The 21,830-nt window shown below is 44.8% G+C and overlaps 1 protein-coding gene and 1 long non-coding RNA gene across 4 annotated transcripts in view; one reads left to right on the top strand and one right to left on the bottom strand.

Moving 5' to 3' along the window:
* Positions 1 to 5,663, top strand: part of LOC138497644 (uncharacterized) — a 139,890-nt gene extending 134,227 nt beyond the window's left edge. The window contains exon 2 of the long non-coding RNA XR_011278625.1: positions 4,548 to 5,663. This is a non-coding gene — a long non-coding RNA (uncharacterized lncRNA). The remainder of the gene's footprint in view (positions 1 to 4,547) is intronic.
* The window catches only part of LOC138497642 (polyamine-modulated factor 1-binding protein 1-like), a 2,990,269-nt gene that overhangs the window by 1,679,244 nt on the left and 1,289,195 nt on the right, over positions 1 to 21,830 (bottom strand). For all 3 annotated transcript variants that reach the window (XM_069621239.1, XM_069621237.1, XM_069621238.1), the window contains one exon: positions 7,324 to 7,446. In XM_069621239.1, the coding sequence (XP_069477340.1) occupies positions 7,324 to 7,446 (123 nt within the window). The remainder of the gene's footprint in view (positions 1 to 7,323; positions 7,447 to 21,830) is intronic.

Raw genomic sequence — 21,830 nt, 5'->3', positions numbered from 1 at the left:
GCCGGGGCCAGGCAACTAGGAACCAGAGAGTTCCGCCGAAAGGTCTATGGTCACCACATCTGAGCCATGGCTGCCGCTAGAGTCCTCATCATTTGAGGCGACGGTACCAATGGGGGAAGCACTTTCGGCCTGCATTGCGTAGGCCACCCACCGATTTGTCCGCCTAGCTTTCAACATCTTAGGATGAAAGAGTTTGCAGGACTTACAGGATCGCTTGTCGTGGTCATGAGGTAAGCACCTATTGCATTTGCGATGGGTGTCCTTCCAACGATATTTTCCGTTGCACGACGGCCGAAAGTTAAATGGAGTTCTCTCCATAGCAGAGGTAAAAGGCGGCAACCAGAACAGAAAGGGTAGGAGAGGGGAAAAGGAAATGCATTCTCAGAATCAACCCAGGGCCCCACTCTCCCTACTATAAGGGTCTGGCCGGAGGGCCGAGTCTGCGCGGTCGAAAGGCGTCAAGCAAAACACCAATCGATGAACAGCAGTCGATGTCTTCGGCGCAGGAGTCCACGAAGTAGTCATTGAAGAGAAGAGTCAAAGACTAGATGACCATCGGTCGTGGGACAATTAAATAATTTGTAATATTAACTCTTACGAGCTCCGCATGAGTCGACCAACTAGTTGGGCGGAAAAAAACAATCTGAGGGACCTCGGTGCGTGAGGGATTTTCGGTACACTACATGTCACGTTAGGGTTAGTGTTACAGTCATGCCTATGTCGACGTCCCCTTTCGATCCTCGAAAAAAAGATGCAATACTCCGCGATTACCATTTGATGTTGGACTAATGCACAGCATGCGAGTCTAAGCAGATTAAGAAGCATTAGAAAAATCAATTTTTATCATCTTAATGACATGTTACAATTCATAAAATTAATAGTCAATCCACAGAAGTCTGAAAAAACAGAAAGACATTATACATATTATTACATAGATCTCACATACATTCATAGCACTCAAGGTGTAAACCCTTCACCACTCCCAGAGTGAAACACAGCATGTTAATTACAATTTAATCAACCAACTTCACAACAAATGCTTATAATGTCAAAACTGCTGCTAAGTCTGAGTTAACATAAGCCAGAGAGAAAGACCAAAAAAAGACCAATTGCCTCATTACAAGTGTGGCGGTCCGGAAAGCAGGGTGCTGGTAGCAAAGTACCGGCACCCTTTCCAGACCACCACAATCCAAGTCTGCTAGCGGAGGCCATTGCGCCAGGCATGTCTGGCCTGCCGGGCGCAATGGTCCCTGTAGGCAGACTTGTCACAGAAGCACCAGCACAGTTGACAATGGTGCCAGTGTTTCAGTCTCCCCACTCCCATGGAGTCTTATGGGACTCCACGGGAATGGGGAACAACATCTTCCGGCGCCGGGACTTGTAATATCCCAGTGGCACCAGAATATCAGGCACCGGAAAAGTGTTACGACTGGACTTGTAATGAGGCCTCAAGACTCCAACAACTTCTCTTATGTGTATATTTCTAGTGTTGTTTCTTTGTTCATCTTTTCTGTTACCAAGCCCAAGAGACAAATGCCAGGTGTCCCAGTGCAACATTCTAGAAGATGAATCAAGAAGGAAAATTAAGAAAATGAAAAAAAGTGTTTCATATTCTGATACACAGAGAGGAGGGTTGTTTATTATCATAATAGTGGAACAGCCTGTGTACTGTATTTACAGAAGCCCTCTGTATTGGGGAAAAAAAGTAATTTATTTTGTTGGAGAAAAAGTGCTTAATCAAATGAATTTCAATGTATATTTTTTTTTTATGTATATATTTCCTTTGTGTATAAAACTTAAAGTATGCTGTTAAAGTGGTATCCCTGTCTTGGGCCTTTTCTGCAGCTAATGGTATATTATCATTCTTGTAATACACATGTTGTTCTCCTGGAAGATTAACTTTATTATTGTATGCAGGAGGCAACAGCTCCCTCTAGCGGCGGTAACAGGTAAAGCAGATGCATGTCGTCTTCGGACAAACATACATCTGCCCTTTTATTATATAGTATGATTACATATTGTGCTAAGACAATGTGCATGTCTGTTATCACAGATCTGCACATGTACGCAGCACATCATTTCATGTTTTTTTCGCCATGAGTAAGACTTAGCCATGAATGAATGGTATTTGTAGCCGAAACTTAAGCTGGCGGAAAAATTACATCTGAAGATATGTGTAACTTTGCAACTCTGTTCACAATAGCAGCCAAATGCAATGCTAGATATACACACATGAGGAGTTGGACTCTCTCTGGCTTACATTAACACTGACCTAAGAGGCAGTTTTGATGTTATATGCATTTGCCGTGAAGTTGGTTGTCCAAATTGTAATTACTATGTTGCGTTTCTATTACATGGGACAAAATATAGCTCATGTAGCTTTTACATTCTGTGAACCTTTAGCTGTGATCTTCAGTTCAACTGAAACTGTTTGTTTGTGCAATTGGCAGCCTTCTTGGAAGCAGGAATTTCTAGACCCCATCTTGTTCATTTTGATCAAGGCATTAAAAAGGTTATTGTTTACTTGAATATAAAAGCTTTGTTTCCAAATTACAAAAAATACACTGAAGGTAAGCTATATATTGCGGATTCAGACCAAATCTATGGACTTGCCCTTTTAAGTTAATTGGAAGGTCAAAAAGTTCAGTGTCTGGTGGATCAGCACGTGAATTCCTAAAAGCAGATGCCTTGAACAGGCCCTGACCCCCTCGCCTTGGCAGAACATTAGGCAGCACCATAACGATTGGCTTACCAATTTGTGTTAAATAAAATGGTTCTGTCTTCATAGCAGCAGATGTTCTAGTTGTATTGATTCAGCCCACACATAAATGCAAATAAGCAAGAATGTTTGACACAAGTTCAGCTTTAAAGAGAAGCATTTGAATTAAACATAAGAACTTGATTTTCAGCTATGCCTTAGGAACCCTTGGTTCGATCCAAAAACATTGAGATTTAGATTCCGTGGAAAATGGGATTACACTCATATAAAAATGATATATTAAGATGTATAAGTAATTAATACATTCTGTGACAAACCTATCACAGCCTCAGTCAAATCCAAATAAGCAGGGTCAGATCATTCTGCATGGTTGACATTTTGCTGGGTATTTAAGCTCACACACATAGGAAGGAGAGTGTTTTGGGAAAGAAGAAAAGCAAGAGAACCCTTTGGACAGGAGTGAAGGGGATTGAGGCTCCAACTGGAAGTAGCACATGTAACATATCCCTTTCCAGATGGGACTGAATTCACAGGTCTTCCCCCAAGACAGCAACAGAATACATGAGTGGAATTCTAGGAGCAGGTGGACAGACTGAAAGGAAGAGATTACCTGGCAGTTCTGCCTGAATCCACTTAATGTCTCTAACTGTCCAGGGTCTTTGAAAGGCAAACAAAAAGGGAGTACAATGATACCAGACTATACAGACAAATGTCCTGAGAACTCATACAATCCCAGATAGTAATTAAAACTATGTTGGGGGAACCCTGTATACAAACTATTTCACTACAAGGGGTAAAACTAAACATGGCAGGTGTGTCTTGATTTTTTATTAAAATTGATTAACATCTAAATTTTGGCTAGCTTCACCATAACAAGGCTTTTTTGCAGGAATGTGGGATTTCTGGAGGCCTAAGACATCCCAAAATGAAATGTGGAATAACAAGCCTTGTGGTTGGTGTCGGCCATAGATGACAAAGTAAATTAAGTCAAACCTTCACAAACAAATGGACCTGGGCTGTTGTGAGGGTGAACAAGATTCCTTGAGAATACTGAGAGAGTTAAACTCTGCTGTCAGTGCATCCAAAAATAAACAGAATTCCCGAACCCAAGCCATTGAAATGATTGGCAAATAATTCAGCACCACAAAAGATATCCAAGCGTATGTATTCACAAACTAAGAACTCAAAGTTTCTCACAGATTGTGAACAACCTTTTAAATTTGAATTAGCAAAGAAATCAGAGAACTATAGTGTACAGTGAATAAATATCTTTCTATGACGCCAACACTAATCGTTTCAAAAAAATGAATTAAATTGTTTTCAATTTGATTTTGAGAACTGCTTCACCTCTTGATTTAAAGGGAGGACGTTTTCAAGTAAAGAACTACAATTGCATACTGTAGTCTATGGGAATCAACTTTTATGAAAATAAATATCAATTTACATCTACAAAGTAACATATAAGTATTTGCTTATTGTTTAGAATAACCATATTTGTTTTTCTATGTATTATGTTTGTGCAAACTTGAATGACATAATTACTGAGAAAATAACAAAACGGTTGCATTTTCCTTTCTGTAGACAAGCTGCCTGTATTAATAGGATATGTTGTAGGCGACCATTAAAAGTTAAGGGAACACCTTTAATTCCTTAATTTTTCATTTGAGATAAAAGTAAGTATTCTCATTAAAACAGCCTGTTTCTTTTCCCCAGATTGTGTGGTGGGGTGAATGCATTGGTGGGGGAATAGGAGCGTATTAAATTAGAGTGATTCTTCTGTAAAAGGAATCCTTAGAATAATAAATATCTTCCTTGGATGTCATTTCAGCTAAGTTCTTGGATGAGCTGTCCAGCAGTCATCCACATCTGTTCCGGGAGGGTGTGCCATTCGCAACTACCAATCCTTTGACCATTGAGGCAGGGGTCATGCGCCTCCATGCAAACGCCTCACCCAGCCAACCAGGGTAGAGGCAATGCAGCGCAAAGAGGGGGATTTGCTGCCTTAATTGTTCCCTCAGCTGTCCCAACTGCAAAGCCACTTTGATTCGGAATGGTTCCAACTGATGATGCCTGGAGTGGGAGGCAGACCCTCTTCGTTCGAGGCATTTCACCACCATGGACAATTGGACTCTACAAGTTGTTACACAGGATTACTGCCTCCAGTTTATTCAATGCCCAACCGACTACCCCCTTTCCTTTCCACTGGATCACCGCCTGTTGTGGGGGTCCATCAGCTTCTCAGACAGGGTGCCATTAAGCTGCTGCCTCATTTGGAATGGGGACAGGGTCGGTAAAACTGACAGGCAAGTAATTTGTTCTTCAGTCGTAACCATTTAACAGCTTTCTACGTTTTTGCCTCAGGTTGGTCATCAATTTTCGGGCCTATTTATTACTGTCAATTTGCTAATGACTTGCTACTGTAAGTTCTTCCATCGTCTGAATGGCTCGGAAACAGGCACCATCATATTTCTGGAAGAGGGCAGTTTTCAATCTTCTTCTGAAACAGGATGAAATAGGATTTACAGCTCGACTCATGAGGAAAGGGAGCCCATAGGAATCCTGAAAATAAAATTACACGCATTATCTTAGACCATGCCGGTTTGCAGTGTGCCACTTGTAAAAATGCTGGGCAAAGCGGCAAGTAAGACCAAACCAAAGATGGAACACATAAAGAGACACCTATTAAGGGAGGCTGTGAAAAATGTTGGTATTTTGCACTCTGTCAATTGCTAGACTGAGACAAGCAGATGTCACAGTCCTTGAAGAGATGATCAACCCCTACTTGCTTCTCTATGGAACACAGATGTTTTAATCTTTGAAATCTGTTGTGTTGACAAGTATTTAATAATACAAAGAATTACATTGACTATGTAACCAAAAGTAATTGTCATTTAAAAACTAAAATTCAATGTTATACAAATAAAATCTTTTTTTCAATTACAAAGATGCAATTTAATTGCAATATGTGGTTATAACAGAAAAATACAAAATGTACAGTAGATGTTTTTACAGAGTTTAAAATTATCTTACTGAAACAAGAATAGTCATAGTTCAAATCAAAATAATGGGCTGTAAAACCCCCAAATCATCAACAATATTGCATTTGATTCCACAGTTCTGCCAAATCAAGTGTTTTAACAATAATGTAGTATGTAAATTAAAGGAATTGAAAAAGATGGAATCTGTGTACAGACTTTCGCCAAAGCAGTGTAACCCAGCCTCCCTGCCTCTCCCAAACCTGAGCAGACACACCTCTGGCTCCGGAAGCAACACCAGTCCTTCCCCCTTCGCTTCTGCTTTCTCTCTTCCTCTCCTATGCTGATGACCTGTCTGGTCCACGCACTGGTCACCTAGCCGCCCTTTGAACTTGGGCCCAGGTCCCTGCATTTCCAGTTGCACCTCGCACTGCCTCTTGGCTCCTACAGTGCTTAAGAGCCACCCGTTGGCTGAACTTTCCTTTACCTGCATGTAGCCACCAGCTGGCTGTACATTTGTTTACCTGCACTTCTCCATCCTCCCACCTCCCACCCACACTTTTTGGAACTTCTCCTCTTTCCCTTCCCCGCACTTGCGCGATCTGAATGACACAAGGTCTAGTAAAATTGTTGTTTTGTTTTGTCCTCCCTCTGTCTCCCCCCCCCCCCCTGTCTTGCCGCACCTAGAAAAACTTGTGTACTGACGCATCATAAATAGCATTGCATATCATTCAGGCTTAGATTAGGGAGAGGCGAGCATACCATATAATATATGGTTTTAGTGATGGAGGTGTTGAATAATGGTATGTGAGAATGTGGGGAGTATAAATGAATAGTGAGGGTGCAAGTATCTTTAGAAAAGCAGCTAAACAGGATCAGGAGGAAGGGGGGATGTTCACATTTATAAGGGAAGCCAAGGACGTATTGGAGGTGTGCCTTCTTTTCTTAAGATGTTTTTATCTTTATGAGTGAGGGTAATTTTCTTTACTGCTTTTATGTTGCATTGTTCTAGTTAACTCTTATAGCAAAGTAAGCATTTTTAGTTGTAAAAGCCTTTTCCAAGATTAGTGACACTTTTAATTACCTTTTTTGAAACACTACAACACAGCATCTGTATTTCCGGTGGCCATTTGGATCAAGGGTTCTGTGTTGCAGTTTATATAGCTAAATGAAGTACTTGCCTATGAGAACTGTATTAAGCCTGCAAGAGCAACCCAGCCTTTCATCCTTCCAAGGTTGTTACACCAAGTATCATTTACTGGGATAATAACACCTAATTTTGCAACCAGGAAGAATCTAGCATGAAGCTCCATATGGAAACTTACCATTGTGCATCTCCAATATTTGAGATATACTTTCCACAACCTTGGTGAGAATGAGAAAGTTTATATTCAGACACAGTAATGCTTTTTTTTGCATCTGGAGTATCTTCTGCATGCTTGTTAGGCAATGGGTTACCAGTAGCTGTTTTGGTGAGACAGCCTAAGAAGGCCGTTACAAAATCATTGGGTGCAAGAATTATCTCTAGTCACGTTTTGAATACGTATTGTTGGTTTTCAAGAATAAAGTCATATTTCAAAAACAGTTTGAACCCTCCTTCCAACACATAAGGCCACTCGTGCTTCTTACCTCCTGAAAATATTGAGTTTGGAAAGCCTGTGCATCAAATTCTTCATTGGCATGGCCATGAGTAGACTGATACTGTGTCAGAGTCGAGTTTAGCTGTAATAGAGTGTCTTCTTTTTCAGAGAGCTATTAAGGAAGTAGCAGAGCAGATTACATATACCGTTAAAATACATTGCTGTCTATGCAAATATATATACACTAAAAGGCATATTGACTAATAACGTCAGGATATATGCTTAAAGATAACAAACTACACAGTTATTTTGGGAAGTAATCCATCACTAATATGGTGATTGATTCTGTTAAAACACTGGAGATTTAACTGACAATGGGCCTCATGCTGAGTTTGGCAGAGCAGTAAAAAAAGTGGTGGGAATTCTGTTAGTGCCACTTTTTTGGGTGTTATTGGAATTACTGCAGGTAAATTCTCCACTTTAAATTACCGCCTGCGGAATTCCACCTAAAAACCTATGGAGTGCTAGGGACGCCAAAAATGGGCACTAACATGCACTACTAGCACTTGTAAACCCACAGGACCAAGTGGCGGTAACGGTAAGTGATTTTGGTGTTCATTTGGCAGAATAATTGCCAAACTAGGAATGAGGCCCAATGAGTTTTCCACAAGTTCTTGAGCGTTACATTGTTCAGTAACCAACAATCTGAAGGAAGCTAAAATAAAGGGTTACAAATAAAACATCTCTGATGACCTACAAGTAGCACAGCCTTGCCCTCTGTAACATGGAACAACGGGCGAATAAACATAATGAGGATATATACAGCCCTGTTCTGTGCATTAATGAGCACAATTATATTCTGATGTTAACACACAGCCTCACCACCGTGTGTGCATCCCGTACTTCACATCGATTTTCATTGACAAACTATTTTTTCATTCTGGCACCACACATCCCCACTCTAACTCCACATTGTTACAATTTTCAAATCGACACAAACGCTAGCCCACTTGGGTCTTGTGGGGTACATTTATCAGTCCAGCAGAACTCCCCCACATCACCAAACTACATTTTCAGCCGTTACAAGAAGAATGGCTGCGCTGGCTCTGCTGAACGCTATTCCCTTACATTAAAACTGCGCTTTGCAGTTACAAAAATAATGGCTGCGCTGTTGTTGCCATGCACATATGGGGCGAGATGGAACATGGAACACCTCGAGAATGGTTGCCAGTGTTTTCTTTATGTGCACCAAAGAAAATAATTCAAAGGCAGCACTGCTATGCTGACAGCTCAAAACTTCCCACCGAAAAAGAAAATGTTCTGCATTTAAAATGAATGCGCACTGATGCCCTTTTCATCTTTTCAACATTACCCAGTTTGGTTCCAGTAAAAGACATTCATGTACACCCATATTCAGGGTGTACACCAGCAAATGGGGGCATTCCTCTCTGAATGGCATGTTGTGTAAGGCACAATCTGTGAAATAGCAGAGAACTTCACTCTAAGCCGTATGGCAAAAGCTTTACTTTTTGCAACAAAATAACACAGGCAACCTCTTCACAAGAAGCCCTCTCTCTTTGCTATTGTCAGTTTCAAAGGACCCTTGCATTGAACAGATTCCTGTGTAGTAGAAATTGACTAGGGCCATGGAAATGCCCAGCATACAAATGTGAGGAAAAATCGCATTTGTAAAGTGACATCCAGGGAACATTAACCCACGTGTAAAATGGTGCTTTTGCCAAACAAGACAATGCCTTTTTAAAAGTTAAATGTTAAACTAAGGCTTTGTGATTGCATAGAAATGTGATGGGGATTTGCTTTAAAATATATATAGGAGATTTATTTCCAAAAGACTTGCTTTTTGGTTAAGAGAAAGAAAAATAAATAAATAAATAAGATTACTGTGAGTCCACCAGAACAGGTTTTGCAGGCCCTGGCTTCAAAGGGATCACTTCCCCCAAGTAGACAAGCCCCTGGAAATTATGAATGGGCCAAGGGGGAGAATCTAGCCTCCTCGTCAGACGAAGCGGTACTGCTCCAGCATTAGACAATGGACTGCCAGGGCACATAGGTGTGAATTCCTGGTGACACCTCCCCACAACTGAAACTGAAGGACTTCAAAGGCGAATCCACGACAACACTGGGCTAAACTGACCAGAACCTGACATTTGGCTATGGCCTGGAAAGGAATGCCCATATTTGGAAAACAAAGCCAGCCCAGTTGATTTCAGAGACTATTCAGTTTGTGTCATGTATTTCAGTTATCAAAAGACATATTAATGTGAAATTATGACCATTTAAATGTCATGTTTGTGCCATTAAAATAAGACATAGGTTTTTCTAGCATGTTGGGAATGCAAACGCCAGAACAATGCGAATTCTGGGGAAAACATACATGGTACAACTTTGAAAATTAATGAGAACATGACCAGTGATAATATGTAAACATATATAAAATGGTAGAATTTTATGTGAACTATTTTCCATGGAAATGGTGAAATATTGCCAGAATGACTAAACAGCATCGCACTGTCTTGGGATTTGGATCAGCATGTGTCTAGTTGGAGTCAGCCCCATAGTAAAATCTTCTGATGTCATGCTCTTTATATAAAGGGGAGGCATAGGGAGCTTGACACACTCTTCTGACTTTTCCAGCTCCAGCACATCCAGAGATCCAGACATTCCAAATTCACCCTGCAAGATTCCAGATTCCACTTCCAGGCCAGAGCTAGCTGACCCTATCCAGGCAGAACCAATGACCTAGAAAAACCCCACAAAAATCCAAGGAGAGCCCAGCTGATGCACCTCGCTATCTAGTGACCAGACCAGGCCCAGCTGTCTCCTTCTAGGAGAACCTGCCGCTGTGTGCAGTGACCATATCTTGCCTCGCTGTCCAGAAACCCGGTCTGCTGTCCAAGCTACCCCTCTCAAGTGCCTATTGTGAGTATTTCCCTTCCCCAGTAACCACAAACTGCATCCCTTGCTTTGTTACCTTATATTGGGTCCAATACGATAGAGATCCTATAACTGCCCTAGCAAAAATCCTTAAAACTGTCAGAATCCTCTGTGTACCTTGTTTTTAGGAAACTCTGTAGTGATCTCCAAGTGTTAGCGCCATTATTTCCAACTCATTTCAATCCTTGTGTAAGTCCTTAGTACTACCTCTATTCTAGCCACTAAAATCTAGTCTCAGTAAAACGTGTCATTTCCTTTTCAAACCGAGTTGTCACGTTATACTATTCCCTTTTAAAAACCGAGCTTCCTTTCCCGTTAAGAATCTCATACTGTCGTCCCTCCAGAGTTACTCTTTCATTTCCATATTATACCTGTGATGTACCTTTGTCCCTTTAGCATCAAAACCGCATTCCGATTTTGTCTGTTTAACCCATTTTTCAAGCTGTTTTGTCATTTTAAACCCGTGAAAATAAGCAAATGCAATTTCTCCACGTGTGATTTGGCTGAACTGTGTTTTTCCTTCCCGAGTTGATTTTCCGAACTGTATGCCGTTGTTAGTACATTGCCTTGTAGTTTGCTAGTGTTCTTACATCTCTGATACTGCTATACTAATTCTACCTCATTCATTCAACTGCACATGTAAAACACGTATTTAGTAATTCTGAGTGCTATTTTGCTCAATTTCAAAGGTTTCCATCCAATTTTGCCTCCCATTCAGAGGGGGAAGGTCGGATTTGCATTCTGTTTGTTGCCTACTATACATGACTACTTGCTACTCCTTTCTACCCACACAAATTTAGGTTAACAGGGGTTTGTGGGAGCGTTGCATGGGGAAATAGTAACTGTGGTGCTATCAGAAAATACCTTCCAAAGAAATCTTGCCTGTATTCAATTGTGCATTATATATCTTATGTAACAAGGTCAAGCTGAGTGTATTCTATCAAATTACAGTGCGATTATCACCACACTGGTGATTGCTGCCCTATATTAAATGTGTGTGATTTTCATTGGAATTTAAAAACGAATAAATATTGTATTATTACACACCGGCCTGGTTCATGGTCCATTGTGACCCGGGGTGTTTGTAAAGGTGGGTATGAGACGGGTTGGGTGCCTTCTGAAACTGAATTCGTAATAAATAAAATAAAAGTGTTTTAACTGTGCGCTGCATCCCCGGCCAGTAGAAAGAGTGCTGGTCTGGAGTGTACCATGCCTTAACAGCCTTATTTTCAAGAGAAAGCATCAACACATTCTAACAAAACAGGCAAGTTACAAACCTGATAAAGAAGGTGAAAGAAAAACGTTTGAAACATGTGAGGCAATGATTCTACTTTTTTTTTGTTTTCACTGTGTAACAAATGTGTATTCTGATCACTGTGTATTCTTTTCACTGTGTAACAAATCTGTATTATGATCCAGGTGAAATGAGAACTATGCAGGAAAAATTGCAACAGTGTCAACAGTGTTGAAATAAGTAAGAAGACTAGTAGTGGCAACAACAGTGACAAAGGACTAAACTCTCTAACAACACTCTATAGTGAGTCTAAAGGCATAGCAAGCACATACATACCAACAATTTAAATGTCTGTCACTCCTCTACTGCTGTGATTGTGAAACAGCTTTGGGGAAGCAAAACATGTTTTAATTTCATGGCCCACACCTATTGGGCAAATGACATCGATGTGATAAACAAATGACTTACCTCTCGGTAATGTTCTTTCTGATGGATGTACCTCCGAAGGATTGCTCCTCTATGATATCTACCACCCAGCGCAGCTGCTCTAGGGAAATGTTTCCACTGCCAGGGGTTGGAGAACACCATGACACAATGCACCCGCACCGGAAAGGACCAGTATATATTGATGCGCCGTGCCCCGTGACCTTATTGCCAACCCTTTTCCCTAGCACTCTGATGCTGAGGGAACGCAGAACCAAGGTGTACTAGCTATCTGCTAAGTGGGGCAGTTTGGGAGAGCGATGAGGAATTTGTGAGAGGAACATTCACCAAAATGAACACGAGATAATTAATTTGTTCTTCTAATGGATTTCTTCCTTATTTATTTATTTATTGTGCATGTGTAAGGCGCTTACACATCAAGTAAATTGTGTTTCAAAGCACCCATAGGGCAACAGGAGGAAACATGGGAATGAAGGTAAATACAATAACAAGGAAAAGAAAGAAAGAGGTGGTCCTACTAGTCCTTGTGAGCATTCAGAGTGTGCAAGTGGAGCGAAGAGAGAAGGGGTGGGGGAGGCGGGTAAGTGCTAGGAGGTCCTTTGAGGGAAGTGCTAGGGATTAAGTTGCAAGCAGTTGTTAAGTGCCTAGCAGAGATAACCTGGTAAAAGAGGTCATCTGCCAATACAATAAGTGCAGGCCTGTGAGACAGTACAGGGCAGTGGGCGCCCAAAGGCAATTGCTGGGATTGGGTGGAAGCTGAATGAGATTGGGGTGGGTGGGGGAGCCAGGACCCAGAAGTACACATAAGGGCCCTGGTAACCAATATCAGCGACTGTGGGGTTTAGCAACGGAAGGAAAGAGGGTAAGGAGGAGGTGAAAAGGAAAGTCTTGAGGAGCTTCTGGAATTTGAGAAGATCCGGCTCAAGACGGAGAGAAAGGGGACGATGTTCTAGAGAAGAGAGCCAGCCGAGGAAAGAGATCGGCCGCAAGCACGCTGTTTAGAGAAGTGTTTGACACGCAGAGAGTTGGCGCCGGAGGAGCATAAAGATCCGGAGGGAGAGTATTTGGTGAGAGCCAGTTGGAGATAGCGTGGTCACCAGCCCCAGACAGCCTTATGTATGATGCAAAGGGATTTGAATTTGATCCTTGCAGTAACTGGGAGTCAGTGGAGAGATTTTAGGGCTTGAGAGATGCTGTCCCTGGGCTTGAGGCCATGGATAAGTCTTGCAGCCCTATTCTGGATAAGCTGGAGGGGACGTAGAGAGGATGAGGGTAGATTAAGGAAGAGGCTGTTGCAGTAGTCCAATCTGGAGTGTACCACAGCTCTAGAGACATTGAGCTTCTGGGGGAAAGTGAAGAAATGAAGGATTCCTTTAAGGAGGTAGAGTTGAAAGTGGCCTTTCTTGGCAAGGTCCAGGATGTGAGGGAGGAAGGAACGGGAGAAATCGAAGATGACTCCAAGGTTTCTGGCTTCAGATGAAGAAGGGGGAGAGCCCATAGAGGGTGGCCAGAGTGAAGGGAAGAAAGAGGGAGCAGGAGTCCTAATGGGAAGCATATCAGTCTTGCTGGTGTTTAGGCAGAGATAATTGGAGACACACCAGGACTGGATGGCAGATAGGCAGTCAGGAATGATGGAGGAAGTAAGGAGAGGGTCAGAGGGAAGTTTGAAGAAGATTTGTGTGTCATCTGCATAGCACTAAGTAAGGGGGGAAAGTGGAAATTAGGTGTGCCAGTAAAGCAAAATATATGTTAAAAAGACAGGGTGAAAGTTTGGGCCCTGGGTAACGCCACAGTTGGAGATAGAGGTGGGAGAGGAGAAAGAGTCCAGATAACCCGACAGGGGCAGTCAGTGAGGAAGGAGGTCAGCCAGTCCAGTGCCCGCTCCGAGATACCAAGGGTATCGTGGAGCTATTTTATGAGGATGGCGTGGTTGACTGTATCAAATACAGAGGAGAGATAGAGTAGAATGAGAGCAGCTGAAGAGTTTGAGTCAAGAGATGCAAGCAGTTCTTTACGGATGTTCAGGAGAGCACTTTCCGTGCCTCTGGATGCTCGGAATCCAGATTGATGGTCATGCAGGCAACCAACAAGCTCAGTATACTGGGTCAGTTGGGGGAAGACCAGCTTATCCAAGAGTTTTCCAAGGAAGGGGGGATAGAGATGGGGCGGTAGTTAGCTGGACACGAGAGGTTGACAGTAGGTTTTTTCAGGAAGGGGCACAAAAGAGTGCTTGAGGGAAGAGGGGAAGACCCATTAGCAAGAGAGTGATTGCAGAAATAAGCAAGTGCAGGGGGCAAGGGAGTCAATATTGTCCTTAACAGTTCTGGAAGAACAGGGGGGAGACCTATTTGGAGGAGATGATACGATATAATATGGCATTTATAACACGCCTATACACAAGGAGGATTGACAGAGAGAAGGAGTAGCAGGTGTAGGAAGGAAGTTCATGAGGGACGGCAAGCGCAAGTCGAAGAGGAGGAGGTTGAGTTGAGGACCCTGAGCCATGATAGTGCCATTGCGATAGACATGAATGATACACCTGGATGTTGAGAAGCCTGCCAAGGGTACTTCACATCTTGTGCACCCATTAATGGGTGAAGATGTGAGAGGAGAGAGGGTAGAGACAAGATGAGGAGTCAGAAGATCTGTAGAGGGGACAGAAAAGAGGTTATGAGTGACATAGGTCTCTGCAATGTGTTGTCTGTTGTTAGTGGTCAGGATGTAAAACTTTTTCCTTCGAGACTTCATCACAGAAGGAGGATAGGTGATACTATAGCAGTTAGAATAGATAAGCAAGATAGTGAGTACCATGGAGGTGGCAAAGAGATAAGGATGTAAGCTAGAGGAGAGACTGTGCAACATGAGCACAAATTCACCAAGCGGCCTAGTAGCCCAAAACGTGAGAAAACAGATGTAATAGAAACACATGGGGGTGAAGAGTTGTTAAACAACACACTAGGATTCAAATTTGCCAGAAACACAGAATGTAGTGTAAAATGAGGGTACAGAGATATTAAAAATGCACCAGGATTCGAATGTACCAATAACATGGATATGGATTAAAGAGAAGGGATATGATCGGCATAGAGGCAGGATGGCAAAGGTATGGCAAAGGTACACCCAGGTTCCACACTTGTGTGAGTTAGTGAAAGACATAACAGTGTCCAGGACAAGAATCACAGGCATTCTTGGTGAGAAAAACACAGCTCCAGAGGCACAAGTTTGTGGGGTGGCTTGCTGCATGCTGGGTAGCTGCTCCATGAGATTCCTCATCTACGATGGACTCCCATAGGAGTTCTTTGATCTGGAGGATGGATGAGAGCAAGGACACAACCTAAACCAGAAAACTCTGCAGGACCGCTATTCTAAAACATGTATCCTGTCTGATTGAGAATCCAAGTAGTAATGCTTTGCAAACATGTGCATAGATACCCACGTAGCCACCTAGCAAATATCCAGAACAGGGACTCCGCGTTGCAGATCTGAAGTGGCAGCCAACCCTCTGGTGGAATGAGTACCGAGATATTCAGCAAAAACCTACCAGCCAACTTGAAAGGGTCCATTTGGTCACAGCTCTGCCAGCAGGGACATCAGCATAACCAGCAAAAAGATGCTCATTGTTCCTGGTCTCCCTCATCTGAGAGGTGTAGTAGCTTAGGGCTTGCACCGGGTTCAGCTGATTGAAATCGTATCTCTGCCTTGGAAAGGATGAGGTGGAGGACAAACGTCATGCAGTAATTGAATGGATTGTGTCATCAGTTTCCCCCATGCCAGTTTATTCATTTGGCTTGGTACTTGAATTTGGTGTTAATGTTTTTTATGGGTGCTCAGGTTCAGCCCCTCAATGCTTGTTCTTTAAGAAGGTGACCTCCGGCCCTGCATTGATTATAGAGCGCCCAATGGAGTCACTGTAAAAAACCAGTATCGGCTTCCCCTTATTTACGTACTATTGGACCAGCTTCGTTCAGCCACCATTTTCATGAAGCTGATCCTGAGGGGGGTGTACACCTGCTATGTGTTCACCCAAGGGGATGAATAGAAGACAGTCTACTGCACCAGTTATGGGCTATTTGAGCACCTAGTCATGCCCTTCGGTCTCAGCAATGCCCGGCCACCTTCTAGTATTTCATCACCAAGATCTTCAATGACCCCCTGCATAGGTGTGCCGTGGTGTACTTGGATGAAATCCTTATTTACTGAACCACATTGTCACAGCATGTGCGCACCATGCTACTGCGTGCATCAGGGAACACAGATTATACACCAAGTTGGGGTAAAAAAGGACTTCCATTTAACACAGGTCAAGTTCCTGGGTTTCCTTTTGACTCCTTGTGGGATGCAAATGAGTAACATCAAGGTACAGGCCGTCTTGGAGTGGCCCTCACCTACCAGAGTAAAAGCCCTGCATTTCTTCCCTGGCTTCAGCAATCTTTAAATGCATTTTATCAGACCCTTCTCCCTCATTTTGGCTCTGCTAACTTCGTTAACAGGCCAGAAAACTAGCTTTCATCGGTCGACAGAAGTGCAAGCTGCCTTCTGAGAATTAACAGAGGCTTTTACTTATGCTCCAGTCCTTCAGCAACCTGACTCAGACCGCCAATTTATCGCCAAGGGGGACTCCTCCCAGCAGTGACTATTTCTGTTTGTGGGGTGTGGTATGCAGGAAAGTACACTGTTCTTCAAAAAACTAGCTACTCATGACACAAGTCAGTCATCCAGATAAAGAAAGACACACATCTCTTCTGAGGCGAGTTGCTACCACTGCCAGCAGCTTGTTGAAGACCCTAAGTGCTGAAGATAGACCGAATGGCAGGACCTTGAATTGGTAGGGCCAATGTCCTACTGAAAACCTCTGGTATTTCTGGTGCTTTTGGGGATGTGTATATGGGAGTAGGCATCAAGTAGATCTAGCCATCACAGCAGGTTGAGGGGTTGAAGTATTGAAGCCAGTGTAACCATCTTAAACTTGTCCTTGCACAGTACAGGTTCAAGAGCCACAGATCTAGTATGGGACGTAAGCCACCATCCTCCTCCTGTGAGAAAATAGGTTGAGTACTGACCATTCCTTAGTTCTGAACGGGGCACTAGATCTACGGCACCCTTCACGAATGTGTGCGATTACTAGGGGAAAAAAAGCGGAACACGGAAATGTTGATCCCCCACCCCCCACACGTCACTGCAATTTCATGTTGGGGAGACCCCCCCATACTACCCTTATATTTTGAATTCCCCTCAACTCACCCCCCCACATATAATTGCGTGAATATGTGCACTTTGAAATTTGGCATTTGTGTGTTTGGCTTTTTCTGCTGCAAATTTATCGTGTGATACCTCCTTCAGCAGACACTAGCAAACCTCCTCCAACAGTATCAAGTATAGAGGCATGATATGATAGGTTATTTATAACACGCTTAATACCCAGAGGTTCCTAAGCGTGGACATGGGGATCAAACCTGTGTTGCTCCGTGTCGTCTTGCTTCCAAGGCGAGCACGTTGCCGGTGAGCTATCATCCCGAGACAATGACATGATCAGGGAATAGTTTGGAGGGTATTGAGCCAAACGTAAGATGTTATCTCTGGTGAAAGACCTGTAAAGCCCATGTGCCGGATGTGGTAAGATTTCCCTTCTCACCACACAGGGAAATCTTTTTTTCCCACAGGAGATGAGTGATGGAACTCCGTTTCACAGGGGCTTCACACTCGGGCATTAGGGAAGGCACTTTAGAGGCTGATAAACCTCCTCTTGGAGCACCTCTGCCCCCATGTGGGCATTGGAGCTGCAGTGGCAAAATCCACTACCGCTGCCTGTAGGGGCTGCAGGCGTTGCTGCTGAACCACTTGGCCCAGATTTTTTGCAGTCGCCTTGGAGAAGTGAAATATCTGGCGGGACTTATCAGCTTTAGCCCCAAACAAATTGCTGCCATCAAGTTTAGCCTGGACATCTGGGCTGAAACCAGGAGGTCCTCCAACCATGAGCACCTCGAGAATACCATCCTCGTAGCCATCGTACGAATCACACAGTTGGACCTACCCAGGCCTGGCTGATGAATCTAATGGGACACCTCCTTGCCATCTTGCATCAGGGCTTCAAAGCGCTCCCTTGCATCTCCTGCAGGGAGTTGCTTCGCAGTCAAAGCGACAGCAGACAAAAGTCTGAAGGAGAATTTGGAAAAGGCACAGGAGGCATGGACGGCCCTCTGGCCCAGGCTGCCTGAGCCAAAAACCCTTTTCCCCAGTCACCTAGTCTCTTTCTCTCCCTACCCGGTGCTAAGGAAGGGAAAGATGTTGTATTCAGGCTCGTTGTGGTGGCCTGGAAACACCAGACTCTCAGAGGTGGTGTGTAAAGAAAGGTCAGAATGAGCCGCCCTGTGTTTCTTTGCCAAATCCCATTCCACTTTTGGGTCCAAAGACTGTTTTGACAATAATTCAAGGACTGAAGCCTCGACTGCCAGGTTTAAGGGCAGAAGGCTCTCCCTCTGCAGACCTTCATCAAGAATATCCATAAGTTCAAACTGCATCTTAAGTCTTGAAGGGACTGGGAACCCAAAGATTCCCACTATCTTCAACAGGAGTCGTTGAAATTAAGCCTGGGGTAGGTGCAAGGAGCATATCAAACTCTGGAGAAGTGTTCAGACTACTTGCAAATCAGCAGTAAGATTGAGCAAGTCTCCCTCCTCCCCTTAAACTTCTTCAGGGAAGTCACTAGTTTCTATGGGGCATAAGGGTTCCAGCCTGAAGGGGATGGGATTATCCTCCCCATTGTAAATGTCTCCATACAAGACAGATGCACCACTAGAGAGCTTAACGGCCTCTCATTCCTCTGGTGTGGAGGTTTGGGTGGGAAAGGGTACCTGCGATGCCCGTTCCTCCTAGGAGTCATAAGAGATGACTTCAAAGAAGCATTCGGTGAACAAGACCTCTTGTGTTGCGACTTGTTTTTGACCTTGTGGACCAGGGACAGTTCTTCAGTTCTATGCTCCGCATCCGCTGACCTCGCACAGGTCCATCTGCAGCCTTTTTCCTTGGAGAAAAAGGCAGAGTTTTGCTGCCCGCTCTCAAAGCATCTTGGGGTGCATCAAGTGAACAACCTGCAATCCTGTGTGCCCTGTTCTTCACTGAGATGGTACAGGCAGATCCTGTGGATGTCGGAGGTGGACATTTCATGCTCAAAGTCGACACAGGGCTTAAATCCAGAGACTGTCAGCAGATTTTGCATGGCGTGAAGCAAAAAAGGTAAATACTTCTACTGAAGAAGTGTTCCTGGAGCTAGCAGAGGGCACTGCAAAAAGGAACTAAGATCAGGACACCTCAAAATATACTGGCCAGACATGTCCAGCTCGGTACCCATAGATGTGTCAGGCATAGCCGATGCAGAGCCATGACGTGCCCCTTGGCAGGGGAAAGGTTTTCGAAGAAAAGCCACACTGGGAGACAGATATCAGACGAGGCATACATGGGAGGAAGGAATCTATTAGAAAGTGAAATTTTAGCAGTGCCGGCATACAGGTTGTGAGAAAACGTCCTAATACATACACACAAAAACTTAAGGTAAAGTTAATCTTGCTACAGACAACCTTGAAGTGCCATACAAACGCTTCCATCCTTGCATTTTTTCACACCATAAACAAGGGCAGAAAGAAGGAACAAGTTACTTACCTGTAACTGTTGTTCTCCAGCATGGGTCTGGCATGGATTCACATGCTCATGAATATTCCCCGTCGTCAGGCTGGGAACCCTCGATAAAGAAAAAATCAGTTTCAGTTTCAGTTTCATTTCTGAACTGTCTTTCTCCTAATAACCAATCACTGGTCTCTGGGTCATACTGCCCCCAGCCAATGACTGCCCTCTACCTAAGCCCCTCCTCTGGCAGCCATCTTCAGATTTGGTAGCACGCAAAGTGGCAGTATGACCAAGTTAAGAGCCGGAGAGGGGTAGGAGGGAGGGTTCGCATGTGAATCCATGCCAGACCCATGCTGGAGAACAACAGTTACAGGTAAGTAACTTGTTTGTTCTCCAGCATGGGGTCTGGCATGGATTCACATGCTCATGAATACAAGAATACATAGCAGTACACACATGGACAACCACAGGAGGTGGCAAGGCTCAACATTAAGCAAGTCTTACCTACTCACCAGGCCCACCTTCAGGCGAATAGGTTGCGCAGCACTGCCTGGCCGACTCTGGACTCCTCCCTGAAATCCCGGTCGACGCAGTACAATCTCATGAAGGTGTGCATCAACCTCCACGTAGCAGCCCTGCAGATGTTCAGCAGGGGCACACCAGATAGGAACGCCGTGGTAGCAGCGATCGCTCTGGTCGAATGGGCTCTCGGAAGGCCGGGCAACGGTGGTTTGCCAACCGGTGACAGTGCATGATGCAGCTGAGAGCCATCTGGAAATGGAAGCCTTAGAGAGGGCCTTCCCTTGGTTCACAGTTCCAAAGTTCACAAACAGCTGTGATGTCATCCGAAAACTCTTTGTGCGGTCCACGTAGAACTTCAGCGCTCTAGCTACATCCAGCGAGTGCAAAGTCCTCTCAGCCGGCGACGAAGGTGACGAGAAGAAAACGGCTAACACCAAGGGCTCGTTGAGATGGAAGTCCGATGGCACCTTGGGCATGAAGGAGGGGTGCGTCCTCCACCCCACCCTCGTATCGTGAAAAGTCAAGCATGGAGGTTTACAGGAGAGGGCCTGGATCTCTCCCACACGTCGTGGGAGACTTCAACGGTGCCGAATGCAGCTTCTCAAAAGGCGGCCCCATGAGCCTGGACAGCACCACCTTGAGTTCCCACGCCGGAGCCTTCACCGGCGGGTATGACCAGAACAGTCCCTTCATAAACTCCTTCACCAGGCGATGGGACCAGAGAGATGATCGCCCTGGGGTCCTGGAGTAGCGGGAAATCGCCGCTAGATGGATCTTGATGGAGGCGTGAGCCAGCCCCACCTTGGCCAGCGACAGTAGGTACGGCAGCACCTGAGGGGCCGTAATCCGCAGAGGGTTAATCTTCTGTGCATGGCACCAGACAGAGAACCTCTTCCATTTGTGTCCATAACACTTAAGAGTCGAGGGCGCCCTGGCCTTTGCAAGCACCTCATTGCAGTCCGCTGGGATATCGTACCCTCAAAACTCTTGCGCTGCAGGAGCCAGGCCTGCAAGTTCAGCGACGCCGGATCGTGGTGGAGGATGGCGCCTCCTCCGACAAGGAGATCCGTGTCCGTCGGCAGTTTGACTGGGGGGACGCTGACATGTCCCGAAGGTCCGGGAACTCGATCTGCCTCAGCCACGCCGGTGCGATGAGGATCATCCTGCACCGGGACCGTTTGAGTTGGTTGATGAGTCGCAGCAGCAACGGCAACGGAGGGAATGCATACAGGAACAGGCCGTCCCAGGGGAACAAGAAGGCATCGCCCATGCTCCCTGGCTGGGGAAACCTGCTGACGAACCTCTGGCACTTGGTGTTCGCCGCCGTCGCAAACAGGTCGATCTGGGGATTGCCCCATCGTCGGAAGAGGATGTCCACTTGATCCTGCTGCAGTTCCCACTTGTGGCACGAGCGCAACTCCCTGCTGAGTGTGTTGGCGATGGTGTTTTTTATTCCTGCATGGTGGAAGGGTACCAGAAACATCCCTTGGGCTACGGCCCAATGCCACAGATCATGGGCTTCCTTGGATAGGGCTGGGGATCTGGTGCCTCCCGCTTCCGGATGTAAAACATCATTGTGGTGTTGTCGGTAAAGATCCTCACCACCTTGCCCTTGAGGGACGGAAGGAACGACTTGAGGGCCCAGAACACGGCTCGGAGCTCCAGGACGTTGATGTGAAGTGACCTCTCCTCTGGTAGCCAAAGGCCTCTTGCGTGCAGATCTCTGGAGTGAGCCCCCCCCATCCCTCCAGGGAGGTGTCCGTCGTCACCATCTCGTGATG

The sequence above is a fragment of the Ambystoma mexicanum genome, chromosome 5q (genome assembly GCF_040938575.1).
Source record: "Ambystoma mexicanum isolate Mex_15411 chromosome 5q, UKY_AmexF1_1, whole genome shotgun sequence".
In the NCBI taxonomy this organism is placed as follows: domain Eukaryota; kingdom Metazoa; phylum Chordata; class Amphibia; order Caudata; family Ambystomatidae; genus Ambystoma; species Ambystoma mexicanum.
This window is presented reverse-complemented; position numbering and strand designations above follow the sequence as displayed.